This window comes from Staurois parvus, unplaced genomic scaffold (genome assembly GCF_062004578.1).
Source record: "Staurois parvus isolate SC_StPar_1 unplaced genomic scaffold, SC_StPar_1.0 ptg000267l, whole genome shotgun sequence".
In the NCBI taxonomy this organism is placed as follows: Eukaryota; Metazoa; Chordata; class Amphibia; order Anura; family Ranidae; genus Staurois; species Staurois parvus.
The window spans coordinates 2025943-2040249 of record NW_028318063.1 but is presented as its reverse complement, the minus strand read 5'-3'; the positions used below and the strand labels follow the sequence as shown (position 1 = coordinate 2040249).

General features: G+C 42.6%; 1 protein-coding gene across 30 annotated transcripts in view; it reads right to left on the bottom strand.

The window, feature by feature from the left end:
- GPHN (gephyrin) overlaps window positions 1-14307 on the bottom strand; it is a 591738-nt gene that overhangs the window by 314113 nt on the left and 263318 nt on the right. For all 30 annotated transcript variants that reach the window (XM_089681455.1, XM_089681470.1, XM_089681459.1 and 27 more), the window contains exon 5: window positions 9441-9535. In XM_089681455.1, the coding sequence (XP_089537581.1) occupies window positions 9441-9535 (95 nt within the window). The remainder of the gene's footprint in view (window positions 1-9440; window positions 9536-14307) is intronic.

Sequence of the window (14307 nt, the reverse complement as noted above, 5' to 3'; positions counted from 1 at the left end):
TTTCCAAATACAGAAAAGTTTCTTCACAGTAAGAGCTGTGAAAATGTAGAATAGACTCCCTCAAGAGTTGGTTCTGGCCAGCTCAGTAGATTGCTTTCAAAAAGGCCTGGATTATTTCTTGGATACACAGAATATAACTGGATACTAACATTTATAGGTAAAGTTGATCCAGGGAATATCCAATTGCCTCTCGGGGGATCAGGAAGAACATTGTTCCCCTGCAGGAGCAATTTGGATCATGCTTTGCTGGGTTTTTTTGCCTTCCTCTGGATCAACTGTGGGTGTAGGATTATAACTTTTTTCTTTTTTTAACAGTTGAACTGGATGGCAGTGTTTATACGTTTGTAGCTGCATCTATGGTAAACGTCATGACTTTTCTCTTACAAGTTTCCTGTTCCCTTGTTGCAATGAAGCAGAAAAACGTATGTGAACAGCACTGTCTGTTCTGTAAGACTATATACAGAATTTCTAACAGAGTGACTACAACACCCTTTATGAATAGTCTTGTTGTATACTGTACTGTATGAATAAAGTTCATCCATACCAATTCCAAAAAGAAGAAGGTATATGCATAACCAAAGTTTTCCTAATAAAAGAGTTTAGAAGGTTTAGTACTATTGTTTTGCATGCATAACAAAGCATTAGACCTAAAAGTGGCTGCCAACCAGGCCCAGCAGAGAAGTGGAGATGTCAGGTTGAATAGGAGACTTTATTATATAAACTGTGTGGTCTCTACCCAAGAGAACTGTATTTTTAGTCACAGCCAGAAGATATGAAGACAGTCAGCCTTATCATTTAAAAACATGTGACAGATACAGAGTCTGTAAATTATGCCAATCTCATTGACATTAAGTATGTACTATGGATAATTCCGGACTGTACTAACATGTCTCTCACTGATACCAGTTGCCTAAGAGGGCAAGATTATATGCCTTCTAGATCCTGTTCATCCAGATTTGGAGCATCCATTTTCCATTGAGTAATGTATTTTCCTGGGGTTCCAATGTGATTCAGTATCCCTTTGTATGGGCAAGACAGAGGTTTGTATGAGGGAGTGTCTCTTTCAGTAATTTCTTGGCGAGGATTGGATTTGAGCTTGACCAAATTCTGTAGAATAGACATGCCTTTACTATAGATGTCTAAGCATGTAATGATTTGATAAGTGACAGTTTTGTTGTAGTCACTGAAAGGATTTCAGTTTGATGGCCTCTATAGTATATCCTAAAGTGTTTATGACTTTAGTTTACTGTGCCATTTATACTGTGCTTTGTGAATAGCAGAGGAGAGTGGCCGAGGAGAATGCAAAGCACAACACTGGAACTGGTGTCAATCATATAGGATTGACACAATTTGTAGGGACTTCGCCACTGCTCAGACATCCACCCCACTTAGCATTCCTCACACAATAACCCCCTCAACACTTCCCTCCCTTGACCTCACTACTACCGAAGAGGTCACTAAGGTTTTCTCTGAAGCCTGCCTCACCATCTGCCCCCTGGACCCTGTCCCCTCACAACTCCTGCAGTCCCCCTCCTCTTCCATCCTATGCTCCCTCACTCACATCTTCAATCTTTCCCTCTCGAATGGTAGCTTCCCCTCCCCTCTAAAGCACGCACACATCACTCCCATACTTAAGAAACCCTCCCTAGAGCCCACCAACCTGAACAACTTAAGACCCATCTCCCTACTGTCATTTACCTCTAAACTCCTAGAACGCTTAGTCTATAATTGCCTGCGCTCCCATCTCACCGACAACAACCTTCTCGACCCTTTACAGTCCGGCTTCCGCCTCCTACACTCCACTGAAACTGCCCTACTCAAACTCACCAATGACCTACTAACCGCCAAAGCAATGGCCAATATACTATACTCCTACTACTGGACCTCTCTGCGGCTTTTGACATGGTTGACCACCCTCTCCTCCTCAGAAAACTACACTCTTTTGGCCTCAGAGTCTCCACTCTCTGCTGGTTCTCCTCCTATCTATCGCAGTGCTCCTTCAGTGTTACCTAGAATGCTGCCACCACCCCTTCACTCCCTCTCTCTGTTGGGGTCCCTCAAGGTTCTGTCCTCGGACCCCTCCTCTTCTCCATCTACACCTCCTTCCTTGGCCAATTGATAAATTCCCACGGCTTCAACTACCATCTCTATGCCGACGACACACAAATCTATCTCTCTACCCCTCACCTCAGTCTCCAATCACATCACCAGCCTACTAAGTGACATATCGGACTGGATGTCACTCCACTTCCTCAAACTCAACCTTTCCAAAACTGAGCTCCTAGTATTCCCCCCAGCCCGTGCCCCCCCCCCCTCGACTTCTCCATCAAGATCAACAACACTATCATCAGTCCCACCCCTCACGCCAGGGTACTAGGTGTAATCCTAGACTCCAATCTGTCCTTTCAGCCCCAGGTCCAATCGCTGAGAAACACATGTAGACTTCACCTCCGCAACATCTCCAAGATACGACCGTACCTAACCTCGGAAACCACTAAGCAACTCATTCACTCCCTTATTATATCATGCCTTGACTACTGTAACTCCCTCCTCACTGGCCTACCTCATCGCAGGCTATCCCCACTCCAGTCCATCATGAATGCCGCTGCCAGACTCATTCACCTTACTAACCGCTCTGTATCTGCCACCCCTCTCTGCCAATCGCTCCACTGGCTTCCAACTGCCCAACGGATAAAATTCAAAACACTAACACTGACGTATAAAGCCGTTCAAAACACTGCCCCAAATTAAATCACCGACCTTGTCTCTAAATACCACCCAAACCGTACTCCCCGCTCCTCGCAAGACTTCCTACTCTCTAGCTCCCTTGTCTCCTCCTCCCATGCTCGTCTCCAGGATTTCTCAAGGGCTTCACCCATCCTCTGGAACTCCCTACCCCAATCTATCAGACTATCGCCTACTCTGCTAATTTTTAGGCACACTCTGAAAACCCATCTCTTCAGGGAAGCCTACCCCTACCCTAGCTAGTACTGGAATCCTCTACTCTTCCTACCACTCCATCCCCCACAGCTAATTACCTTTTGTACCACTATCCCCTCCCTCCTAGATTGTAAGCTCCAAGGAGCAGGGCCCTCTAATCCCTCTTGTATTGAACTGTATTGTTACTGTACTGTCTCCCTCCATAATGTAAAGCGCTGAGCAAACCATCGGCACTATACAAATCCTGTATAATTATATAATAACAATAATACATACCATTCCGGGGCAGCAGGGAACCCTAAGTTCAGTTCTCTGCAGTATATACCAAAAGACAGTTTTTACGTGAGAAATAATATTGTGGCAGGAGTTGGGCATTAAATCTTAATTATATAAAAAGCAGTAAGATGTAAAAGATTTTTAATGAATACGTGTTACTGTACTTAGTATATCATATGCTAAGTCTATGAAAATAGCTTTATTGATCTATGGTGTTTAGGTAATAAACAATACCTGCACTTCAGTTGGAAGGGCTGTTTTTAAAGCAATCTTGGGGAAATACTATTTTTAGTATCCCATAGCCAACAGATTTAAACGTTCACCCTCTGCCATTTTAAAGTGCAGATCTGAATCTGACTGGTTCTAGGTATACCTCTGAGAGACAAATAGGCTTGCTTTTACCTCCAAGGGATAATCTTCTTGAAGATAATATTGCAGAGTCATTTTAACTTCTTAGCAATGCTAGAAGTGAGAATTCCTCTCCCCTATGCTACAAATCATCATTTTTCCTCTCAGCACTCTGTATATTACCTGCTTTCCCTGCTGTTTTTAAGGGACAACTGCGAAGAAAAGCTGACACACAGAATTATTAAACAGCACCTTGTAAACGTGGATAACCAAAACAGCTGACTACTTAGTAACTGTTCATTACAATGGCCAAAAATGCCTTATCATACGTGTTTTACAAATCAACTAAAATATGAAAGGCTTCATGCATCTGTAATAATGCAATACAATAGTAAGAACCACCATATTTGTATGAATTCCTACAGCCTGAAAAAGAGGTCAAATCAGAGAACATGTATAATTAGTTCACAAAGATGCAGATCAAAGACACACAAATACACATATAGTACATAGATAGATAAAGCCTGCACTATCAAATTACTTTGCAGAGAGGATCTTAAATATAGGGTAGTTCAAAACAGCTGAAAGATGTTTTGCTGAAGGACTTTGTGCATAACTGGGCAAATTGTATTACCTCAAATGAGGAAACCATGGTGGTGGTGGTGTCCAGAAAAAGACCCAGGTAGACACTAGGAGTCAGTGTTGGATGTTCAGTATTCAACCAAACTCCTTCAGCATCTAAAGAGTGATACTGATGTTGATCTTTAGGTCCAATGATGACTGCTACTTCACTAGAAGATCATTCAGGTAACCTGTAACTGGGATGCTCTGGGATGCAAGAGGGCCATATCCAAGGGTTTACACATTGGTGGACACCCTTGGTTTGGATAACAGACTGAAGAGAAAATCCACAAATTGGTAACAACTTTCCCCCACAGTAAAGAGAAGAAATCACTGGTGGCTTGGATAGATGGGGAATGTCTATTGATATCAGAAAAACTCTCTTGCGAAGGACGTATATCAGAGATAGAATTAATTCCATTTTCAATTTTTTGAAGCCAAATAAAGGCTCTAGGTGCCTTTTGCTCTGAACTGTAACAAATAACTCCTTACTGTTTAGGCCAGGGGAAGAGAAATACTCTAACCCCCAGTAACAGTAACTTAGGAATCTTGTCCGATGCAGCTTGAGTCATTCACTCACAAAGGTAGGAAAAAAATAAGGCTTTTTTGAAAAAAGCCTTTTCTGCTGACCATCATTTTAACCATAAGATCCTAGACATTTTGACAGAGAGCTTGATGGCTGGAGTGACAACTTAAATTTAGCATCTAGCCTTTTTCTACCAGCAGCTGTTGACAGAAGAAGAAATCTGTGCATCGTCCTTAAGGACAATGAGCAAAACTGTGCAGGCTAGTTATACCCTCTTTGGGCTAGCTTCCAGTTTTGAACCTTGTGTGCAATTCTACTGTAGGCGACAACATACTCCAAGCTTTATGACTATAAAGTGTTGTGTCCCTCAGTGGAAGATGGAGAAAAACTTTGAACAGAAAAGACATAAAATCTACCATATTAGGATTTTTGTACATGTTATAAAACTCTTTTTTCTGAGCCCATTGAGGGACACAGGAACACTGAAACCTACATGTAATATTGCCATCTACAGGAGGATTGAGCACTGGCTAACAAAAAGAAAATACTGTAGGAAAGCTCTGGGTATAACCCCTCCTACCAGCATGCTCCAGGTTAGTAGCAAAGCAGTTCAAAGGGCATGATTATAAACAAACACAGAGAGATATGACCTGTGTCCCCTAATGGGCTCCTATTCTCTCTCTCCCACTGAGGGACCTAAGATTCTTAAATCTTCAATACATTCAAAAGCAGTCCAACTGAGGGGTGGGCAACACTGCTAAAAAAAACAGCAAACAGGTCTAACACAAACACAAGACTGCCTGCAATTCAAAGAGCTGCCTTAAAGACCATACTCCTGAAGCTGGCATCAGCAGGTAAAACCTGTAGAACATGTGAACAGAAGATCAGGTGGCAAGCCTGGGAAACATAGATCTGAAGATGAAATACCCTATGCAATAAGCCTTAATTGCAAAGGGGGAACCTGATCCTTGAGACCATATACCTGAATGATGGTCTGCTAGAGCCAACTTGCAATGGTGTTGAGGGAAGTTGAGGGACCCATTCTGGGCCCATTTGGAAAAACAAAAAGGGAATCTATCACCCTAAAAGAAGCCTTGGCCAAGAAATAAACTCACACAGCCTGGACCACACACAGACATTGAAGGCAAATCTCCCCCTGGTGAACTAGAGTTTAACACAAGAACAGAATAACAATATCTTGGCTAAGATGAAAGGCAGAGACCACTGAAGGAAGGAAGGGCCAAAGCCTCAAAACCACCTTGTCCTTAAGCAGGATCAAAAATGCTTCTTTGCAAGATAGTGCTGCCAGTTTGGACTCTTGTCTAGCTGAAGTGATGGCTACAAGGAAAACTACTTTGTGAGTCAGTGAGAATAATGTCTTTGATTCAAATGGGGGCTCCTGAAGCACTGACAGGACCAAATTCAAATCCTGTGGTGGCAAAAGGATTTGGCTGGGTGAACCCCTGAACAAAAGTCATAGTGGAAACAAACGGTCTCTGAAACAGAATAGCTCATGCAGAGATCTGGCCCTTGATAGTACTAATGGACTAACGTTTCATGGTCAAACGTTGGTCCAAACCCAACTACAGGAAAAGGAAGGATGCATTCTATGGAGAAATTCCTGGGATGAAAACCCCCTGAACTTACACCAAGCGAAGCATGCCTATCATGTCTGATGGTAGACCTTGCAGGAAGATGACTTCTTAGCCTTGAGCATCATATAAAGAAAAATCTCTGAGATCCCCTGTCACTGAGCTTCAACAGCCATGCCATTAAAGATAGTGACTGAGAACCGAGTGGTAAATTAGTCCTTGGAACAGCAGATCTGGACTTTTAGCAGAGCTCATGGCAAATCTGGTCTCACCAGGTCAGCATACCACACTCTTCTGGGCCAATCGGGGTCTTTGCCTTCATCTCAATCCTGTGAAGCAGTTTAGGAAGAATATACAGTGAAATAAAGGCATAGATCAAATGGTATTAACCCCAAAAAGCCACTAGTGCATCATTGCTTTGACCTGAATACAAACAATTTAGCCGCAAAACCGTGAAAAGTTTCTAACAGCCCATCATGGATAAAGATCAGAGCTAAAGACACCTGATCCATACGAACAATGACCTGCAGGCCAATGTCAGCATTAGTCATATCCTGTTTAAGAGATATAGACCAATAGACCATTCAGACATAATTAAACAGAGAAGAACTACAGCCAAAACTGGGCATAAAGCAAAGCTTGCCAAAGATAATATGACACTAGAAGGAGCTTAAAGTCTCGTACTTAATAGGTCCTTTAAGGAAAGCGTATTATTCGCTAGTATATTGGTTGCCTTGTTAAGACGAGAAATTAACATATCCACTGAAGGGATAAACCACTTGGGGACAAACTCCACACTAAGTGGGTACAGAGACACCAAGAATTTGGGAGGAGCAAAAACCGGATCAGGATGCTTCAAATCTACATACAAAAACTGAAAAATGTAAGGCCTTAAAGACCCTCTAGGACCAACAACAGGTGAATCTTCCAGCTGCACAGTGGTGCAGCACAAATTTATGGTTTCCATAAATTTAGGAATGATAGGAGAAGATGGCAACTCTTCAGGGAATATCAACAGTCTTGAGCAACCTCATATCAGAGAGTCTCAATGGTTGAAGGCTTGGACACGGCTAAGACTGCATGCAGATAATACCCTGAGCCTGCTGGGGAGAGCACAGTAATGGTATCTAAAATCAGTCAGAAAATAGGTGTGTGTCCATGGACATAAAGTCCTTCATGAATGTAAAGACCACTTCAAAAAAGGCAGCAGGTGAAGTAACTCCCGACGGAGCGAAGGACAACTCCAAGGAGGGGACAGACTAACCCCAGATGACAACAGGGTCACAGACTATAGGTGTTCCAGACTACAAGCACTGGTGGGACCCAGTACACCTGGAATTTCTCTCTCTTGTGTAGAATCAGACCTGCCGCAGGTGTGGTAAGCAATGTACAGGATTGAAGTAGGGGGCAAAGCCTCCAGTACTCACAGGTCCTGGACAGTTGGAAGCCTGCAGAAATGCTCAAGACCAGAGTGTCAACTAGTTGGAGGTGACCAAGTTGCACTGCATGTGGGCAGTAAAAACAGATCAGAGATCAAAGTTCCATGTGGCCCTTGCAACAGTAGTGAGGAGATGCTTCCTTTATGCTGCTTTGGCATAAAAGAGAGAGCAGACTGCATACACACAACACTATCTCAGTCCGAAAGCATTAACCTCTTCTGAGGAAAGCTGAAGGGAAAAAATGCAAATAACGTTTGGCAGCCAGTGACTAACAAAAGTGAAGAGATCTTGGTTCCTGGTCAAGATGTCTTCAGAGACAGGACAAGTGCAAGGCTACGCCAGTAGCTCTTGACCTTGAATGGCACTGCACAGCTAACATAACCAGAATCAGTGTGGAAAGCATTCAAGAGGAATCCAGTGTCTGAGGGTCACCTCCAGATCCACAATGCAGCATACAGTGCAGTGGGGTCCAGTCACAGTAAAGGCCAGAAGCCATGAAAATTTCTCTGGAGCTATAGCTATAGAGAAGGCAGGGAGACCAACAGCAGCATTTTTGATTGATGAAAAAAGTTGCTAGAAGAAACTAAAAGTTAAAGGATAAGTTCACCTTTGGGAACATGTTACATGTTCCACCTGTTTTAAGGGTGGAACATGTAACATGTTCCCATAGCTACAGCCATGCCCACCTCCCCCCTCCCTCTGACAGATAGAGAGGGGAGAAGTCTCCCTGTATTATGTGTCAGATTTGAAAAAAGTGTGGAAGTGCGGGCTCCGCCCAAAATTAATTCACAGACTTCATTGAATGAATGAACTGCAAGTCCTGACAGCCTTAGCGGCTGTGGGCTTGTAGTTTTCAATGAACCACCACAGTGCTGTGGAGCGCCATGGTAGTTCACTGAAGCTTCCTGTCAGAATATTTGCTTGATCATACATCTCGTACAGCAAACAGATAATCTGACAGGTCTGCAGGAGACCTGCATAGCATCAGCAATCTATTGATCACTGGTGCAATGCTTTCCAGGCTCTTTTGGACAAAAATAATAAATGCACATTTATTGCTAAATGTGCATTTATTATTTTTGTCCAAAAAGGTGAACTTATCCTTTAAGACTTAACCCAGTGAACCTGCAAAAAATACATTCGTTTTAGGACACTAGCAAAAAACTGAGACATGCAGATGGGGGGAGAGGGGTGTTATACCAAAGACTTGCCTACAGTTTTTCATTTTGCCAGTGTCCAATCTACCTGTAAATAGCAGTATAACCTAAAGGTTTCAAAATTCATATGTCCCTCAACGGACGAGAGAGAACGGTCTTCAGTTCTACTTTAATACACATGGGATAAAACTATTCTCAGGATGCATAACCTTACATTTTTGCATTACATATAATTTGCCATTTAACTGATTGTGTTGTCAATTTGTCCAGAAGATCGTTCTGTTATATATTCCAAGCAGTTGAGAGGGTTCATTTTAACCACTTCCTTCAAATGTGGCAGTTATTGCCACATTAACGATACTTGTCATTAATTTTGGATTTGACACAACATTCATGGATTCAGGAAGCTCAGTTATTAGGGTAGCACCCCAAATTGGGTGGAGTTAATATCATAATAGTTGGGTGTGAGTTAACTTTGTCAGGAATTTTCATGAATGGTGGCAAGCAATTATAAACCATTCAAAGAAGTAGTGGTTGTTACCTAGACAGCATTCCGAGAGGTGTAACATTTAGGGATCCCATTAGCATTGCTAAAGCCATTCCTGGAGCTTCCCGCTCTATTACTTCTTTAGTGGCCTAAGTAGAGATAGAGAAAATGGTCAAGCTTAAATAATGTGAATTATTATGTAATACTACAAAAATAAAAATCTAATTCTATCAATTAATCAATTCTTCAGCAGTGACAAATAAGCTAAACAGTACTTTGAAGATCTCAAATGACAATACACTCTCATTATTTATGAAAATACTATATGTTGAAGATGATCTGACCATCCTCTCATGTTGTACATTTGCTGTAACTAAACTGATTGCAAAGAAACTATACAGATACTATGTAGAGAATGATTTGTGCAGCTTCTGCTTTTTCTGTTGCAATAATTTTTATTGGTTATAAAGTGAGAAAAAAAGATAACAACAGAGTGGCCCAAGCAGGGGCTAGAACATCTTGCAAGTTTGACAAAAGAAGCAAGGATATAGATAAGTAGTCAGCAAGGACCTATACAAAAGTAATAAAGGTAGACCCCACAGGACCACTAAATATGAACAATCCTACTGGTCTTCAAACTAAAGTGGGGTAACAGAGGAAGGAAAAAGAAAAGGAGAGAGGACAGGGGAGGGGTAGGAAAAAGGAAGGGAATGTAGGATGGAGGAAGGAAAAGGGAACAGAAAGGAGCAATGAAAAAATGGAGGTGGGGGTAGGGAGACAATTGTGAAAACAAGTAGAAAGGTTAGGTTTTTGAAGGCAAAGAAAAGGGCCATAAGTAACTCACACTAGATGGGTTGAAAGATGGGAAGTAATAGTTAAGCCACAAAGAAATGTAGCATAATAATCCTTGAGAATAATAATCTTCTCATTGAGAAGCATCATATTCATACTCTGCTTCTTAGAATTGAACACAATGTTTTTTTCCAGGCTTTGGCTATTGTCTGTTTAGCAGCCAAGAAAAATAAAGTGACACGTTTCTGTCCAGAAGAAAAGAGTCATGGAAAGGTATAGAGAAGGGCCACCCATGGGTCTCAAAGAACTATATATATGAAACAAGGATTGGAGGAGGCAAAACATTCTAGACCAAAAGACAAACAGCTTCAGCTAGGACCACCGAATGTTCAATACATCACCACATTGACTGCAGCCTCTCAAATACCTTTAGCTGTAATTTGGGACAGCATGAGCTATTTCAACAGGTACCCATTACCACCAAAAGAGAACCCTATAAGACGATTTCAAAATAGTCACATTAATGAAACATTTTGCTATCCTAGACCAGTGAAGAACTCCACTGTTCCACCAGGAATCTCTCAAAGTTGACAGTCAGTCATAGGCAGTAGAGGCATTCTCCGCATTGCAGCAAGTGGTTTGCATATGCCCTGCTTTGAGATGGGGAATGCCTCCACTGCCTATGATTGGCTGTCGACTTTGAACGCTTCCTGATGGAACAGCTCAGGTGCATTAAGACTCATGTCCAAACACGCTTGAGCTTATCCCTTTCCTGGACCAGATTTTTAACCAGTGAGTTATTAGTGTCTTTGTTCCATTTCTGGACATTAGAAAGAGGGGAGCTAGGCACCCAGGTATTCAGGGTGGAGTCGAGAAGAAATATAAGGATCAGGGAGATCCCAGAAAGCACAAGTAGGCTTACTTTTAAACCTATTTAGCACATGGAAATTGCAAGTTCCTTGTGAGGGTGGAGATCCAATGTTTAAGCTTGAGGTAATAAAAATATTCTGTCCCAGCAGTATTATTTTAATGTAATTTCAAAAGCGGTTTAAAATGTTACAGCTCTCATTAAAATAATACTTGGTAATGCTGCCCCTCTTTAAACCTATACAACTGGGGCAAACAACCTTTGAAAGGTGGAGATCTACCTGAAGAACATGAAAGAGATCAAAGATCTCTGGGGTGCGGCGCCTTTTTTTCCCAAGAGATTAACTAGCAAGTCCTAAATAAATAGAAAGTAAAACTTATAAAAAATATAATAAAACAAATGTCACTGTAAAAATATAAACTTAGCCTACCCCAAAAGGGAAAAGTGTCAATCTGCAGAGCAATGGACAGTATTAGTAGGGCAGTGGACGATGTGTAGACAGTGTCAGTAGGACAGTGGATGGTGTAAGTAGGGCACAGGTTGGTGTCAGTATGGCAGTTGATAGTGTCAGTAGAGTAGTGGACGGTGTCAATCAGTAGAGAAGAGGACGGTGTCAGTAGAGCAGAGGTTGGTGTCAGTCATTTTTTATTTTTATATTATTTTTTACAATTTTTTTTGTTTACAATGATTTTTAACAGCCCTGGGATGCTTTGATGAAATATTAGGGGTCTAAACAGGTCCCCGATGTCTCACTTTTGAGACAAAGAAAAGAAGGTTGAGGACTGTGTCCTCAATCTCTATCTTTACAGCCTCAGCTGCACAGAATAAATGAAAAGGAGGTGCTCTGTACAGTCTCCTTGTTCATTCACAGACTGAAGAATAATAAACACAGTGTACCAATCACTCACTGTGTTCATTCAGAAAAGGGACGTTGGGAGGGAGAGGAGGAGAATACAGTTTTCAGCTGCAGCAGGGGGAACTACAGAGAATTGGTTCCAGTAAATCCCAACCCCACATGCCCTCCTGTCCAGGTTATCCTTCCTTCTGCTGGTCAGTGGTGCAGCATAATAAGTTGTTCTTTTTTCCCTGTGCCACTCTGCATATGTGGGAGGAGCGGTCGGAAAGAAAGGACGTGATCTACCCATCACCTGGCCACGATCAATGGGCTGCTGACCCATGCTATACAAAACTCCTTTACTTTCTAAACCTTGCTTTTCCCTTGTCTGCTTTATCTCCTTTCTCCCTTTTCGCTTTCATCTCCTGCCTCATCACATTTTTCTTTCCCATTTCCCTTTCCTCTTCCAAACCACCCAAGCACCCCTCCCACCAATTTTTCCCTGCTGCTCCCCCTCTTATTTTTTTCTCCTTCTTTCTACCATGCCACACTATTGCTATGGCTTGGTTCACATCACCATAATAATGCCCAACAGTCTAAGAAAAAATGACACCTTATTTAATCTGATTAAAATGCACAATAGTACCCTACAAAGACACCCCCTGTCAACTGTCCTCCTCATCCTTGAACCCTATATTAGGACACTAAACCAAGCAGGGTCAACACAAAGTATTGAGCTAGTTTTAAAAAAATAAAGATTAGAGAAGTGCGTATGCGGCCAGAGCAGATGCTTCCTTAACCACTCCGCACATTCCCGGCACCTTTGGGGATTCTCTGACAGCTCCCGACCTCACCTCTCCCCGCTGCTTACCTGGGCACAATATTGAAGGGGTGGAGGATCTCCAAATGCCCACCCAGGTCGGTTGGAAAGTCCGTGGGAGGCTCCCGCACTGTCACAAAGAAAATGGCAGGGGATGGCAAGATGGCGACCGGCGCTGACTCCTGGATCTCCCGGCTGCAGAGGGAGCACAGCCACTGCCACAGCAGGCCAAGCCCTCCTCCAGTCCTGGGACCCAGATTGAAGGCTCCTCCGCCTCCTTGGCTCATGTGAGTGACCACCCTGCTCCTTCTGGATCCCTCTCTAGCTCTGCAAGGTCTCCCTCACAGGCCAGGGTCCTGTCACCAGACCATGATTCTCAAGCTTCTTCCCTGCTGGATAGGGAAATGGCTGATATATTTATTAGCTAAACCAGCAGCCATAATCCAGCACATGATTGTCTAGTGGACTCTCCTGCCTTTCCACCTGTGAACTGTGTCATCAACTTTAGATTCAATATTCTCCAGGTGATTTCCAAGCGCACTACTCGGGATTCCGTACTTATTGCTCGTTTTGCTGATTTATTGCAGAGGGAACTGGATAAAGCTACCACTAAATTGGCCTCAGACCTGAAACAGGATTTCAGGGAGCTTGGAAATCACCTAGAGAATATTGAATTTAAAGTTGATGACACAGTTCAGAGAGTGTCTAAAAATCCTAACATTGCCAACTTGCAAGATCGCCTAGATGAAGCCTATAATAAAATAGATGATCTTGAGACTCACGCCCAGAGGTACAACTTCCCCATTAGAGGTTTTCCTGAAACGGTAAAGGATATCACTTCCATCGCACCTTCCCTTATGCAATCAGCGGTGCCAGCTAATGATGAAATCCACATGGAAACAGATCGTATCCATAGGGCTTTTATCCCTTTAAAGCCGGATGGACCTCCTCGGGATGTGCTTATGAAGCCCTACTTCTTCAGGATTAAGGAGGCGGTGCTCTGATATGCCAAAGAACATCCGGATTTTGAAGTTGATGGCTACAAGATCCAAGTATTTGCAGACATCTCTCAGGTAACCATTCAAAAAAGAGGGCATTCAAACCGTTGCTTTCACCTCTAATCGAAAATTATATCCGCTATACATGGAACTATCCGTTTCGTCTGCAATTCACCTTTTCTACATTCCTCGAAGGAGAGAAAATCTTGCTGAACTTGGGCTTTTTTTCCCTTAGCCCCTTCTCACGAAACCAACCCAAAGTTAATGGACAACCTCTTCCACTCTGGCCTCTGTGGTCCTCTTCCCCTAGGAAAAAACCTGCAACCCCACATCGGGTTCCTTGAGGACTCTGCTACTAGCTGATTTTCCATTTGGCGGTGACCTCTCAGTGGTCCCATTACGGGACATTTTTCTATATACTTTGTACCCTAGCAGTATTGTCCTCTGTCTAAAGGTTTAGACTGTTTATATTTTCTGTAACATAGTTTTGTGGCTTCAGGAGCCTTTAGTATATATGTTTCATATAGACCCCATGGTGCTGGGAAGAGTCTATGCGTTTTTTTTCTTCTGTATCCTTTTCTTTTTTAACTTCTTTTACTATTGTTATT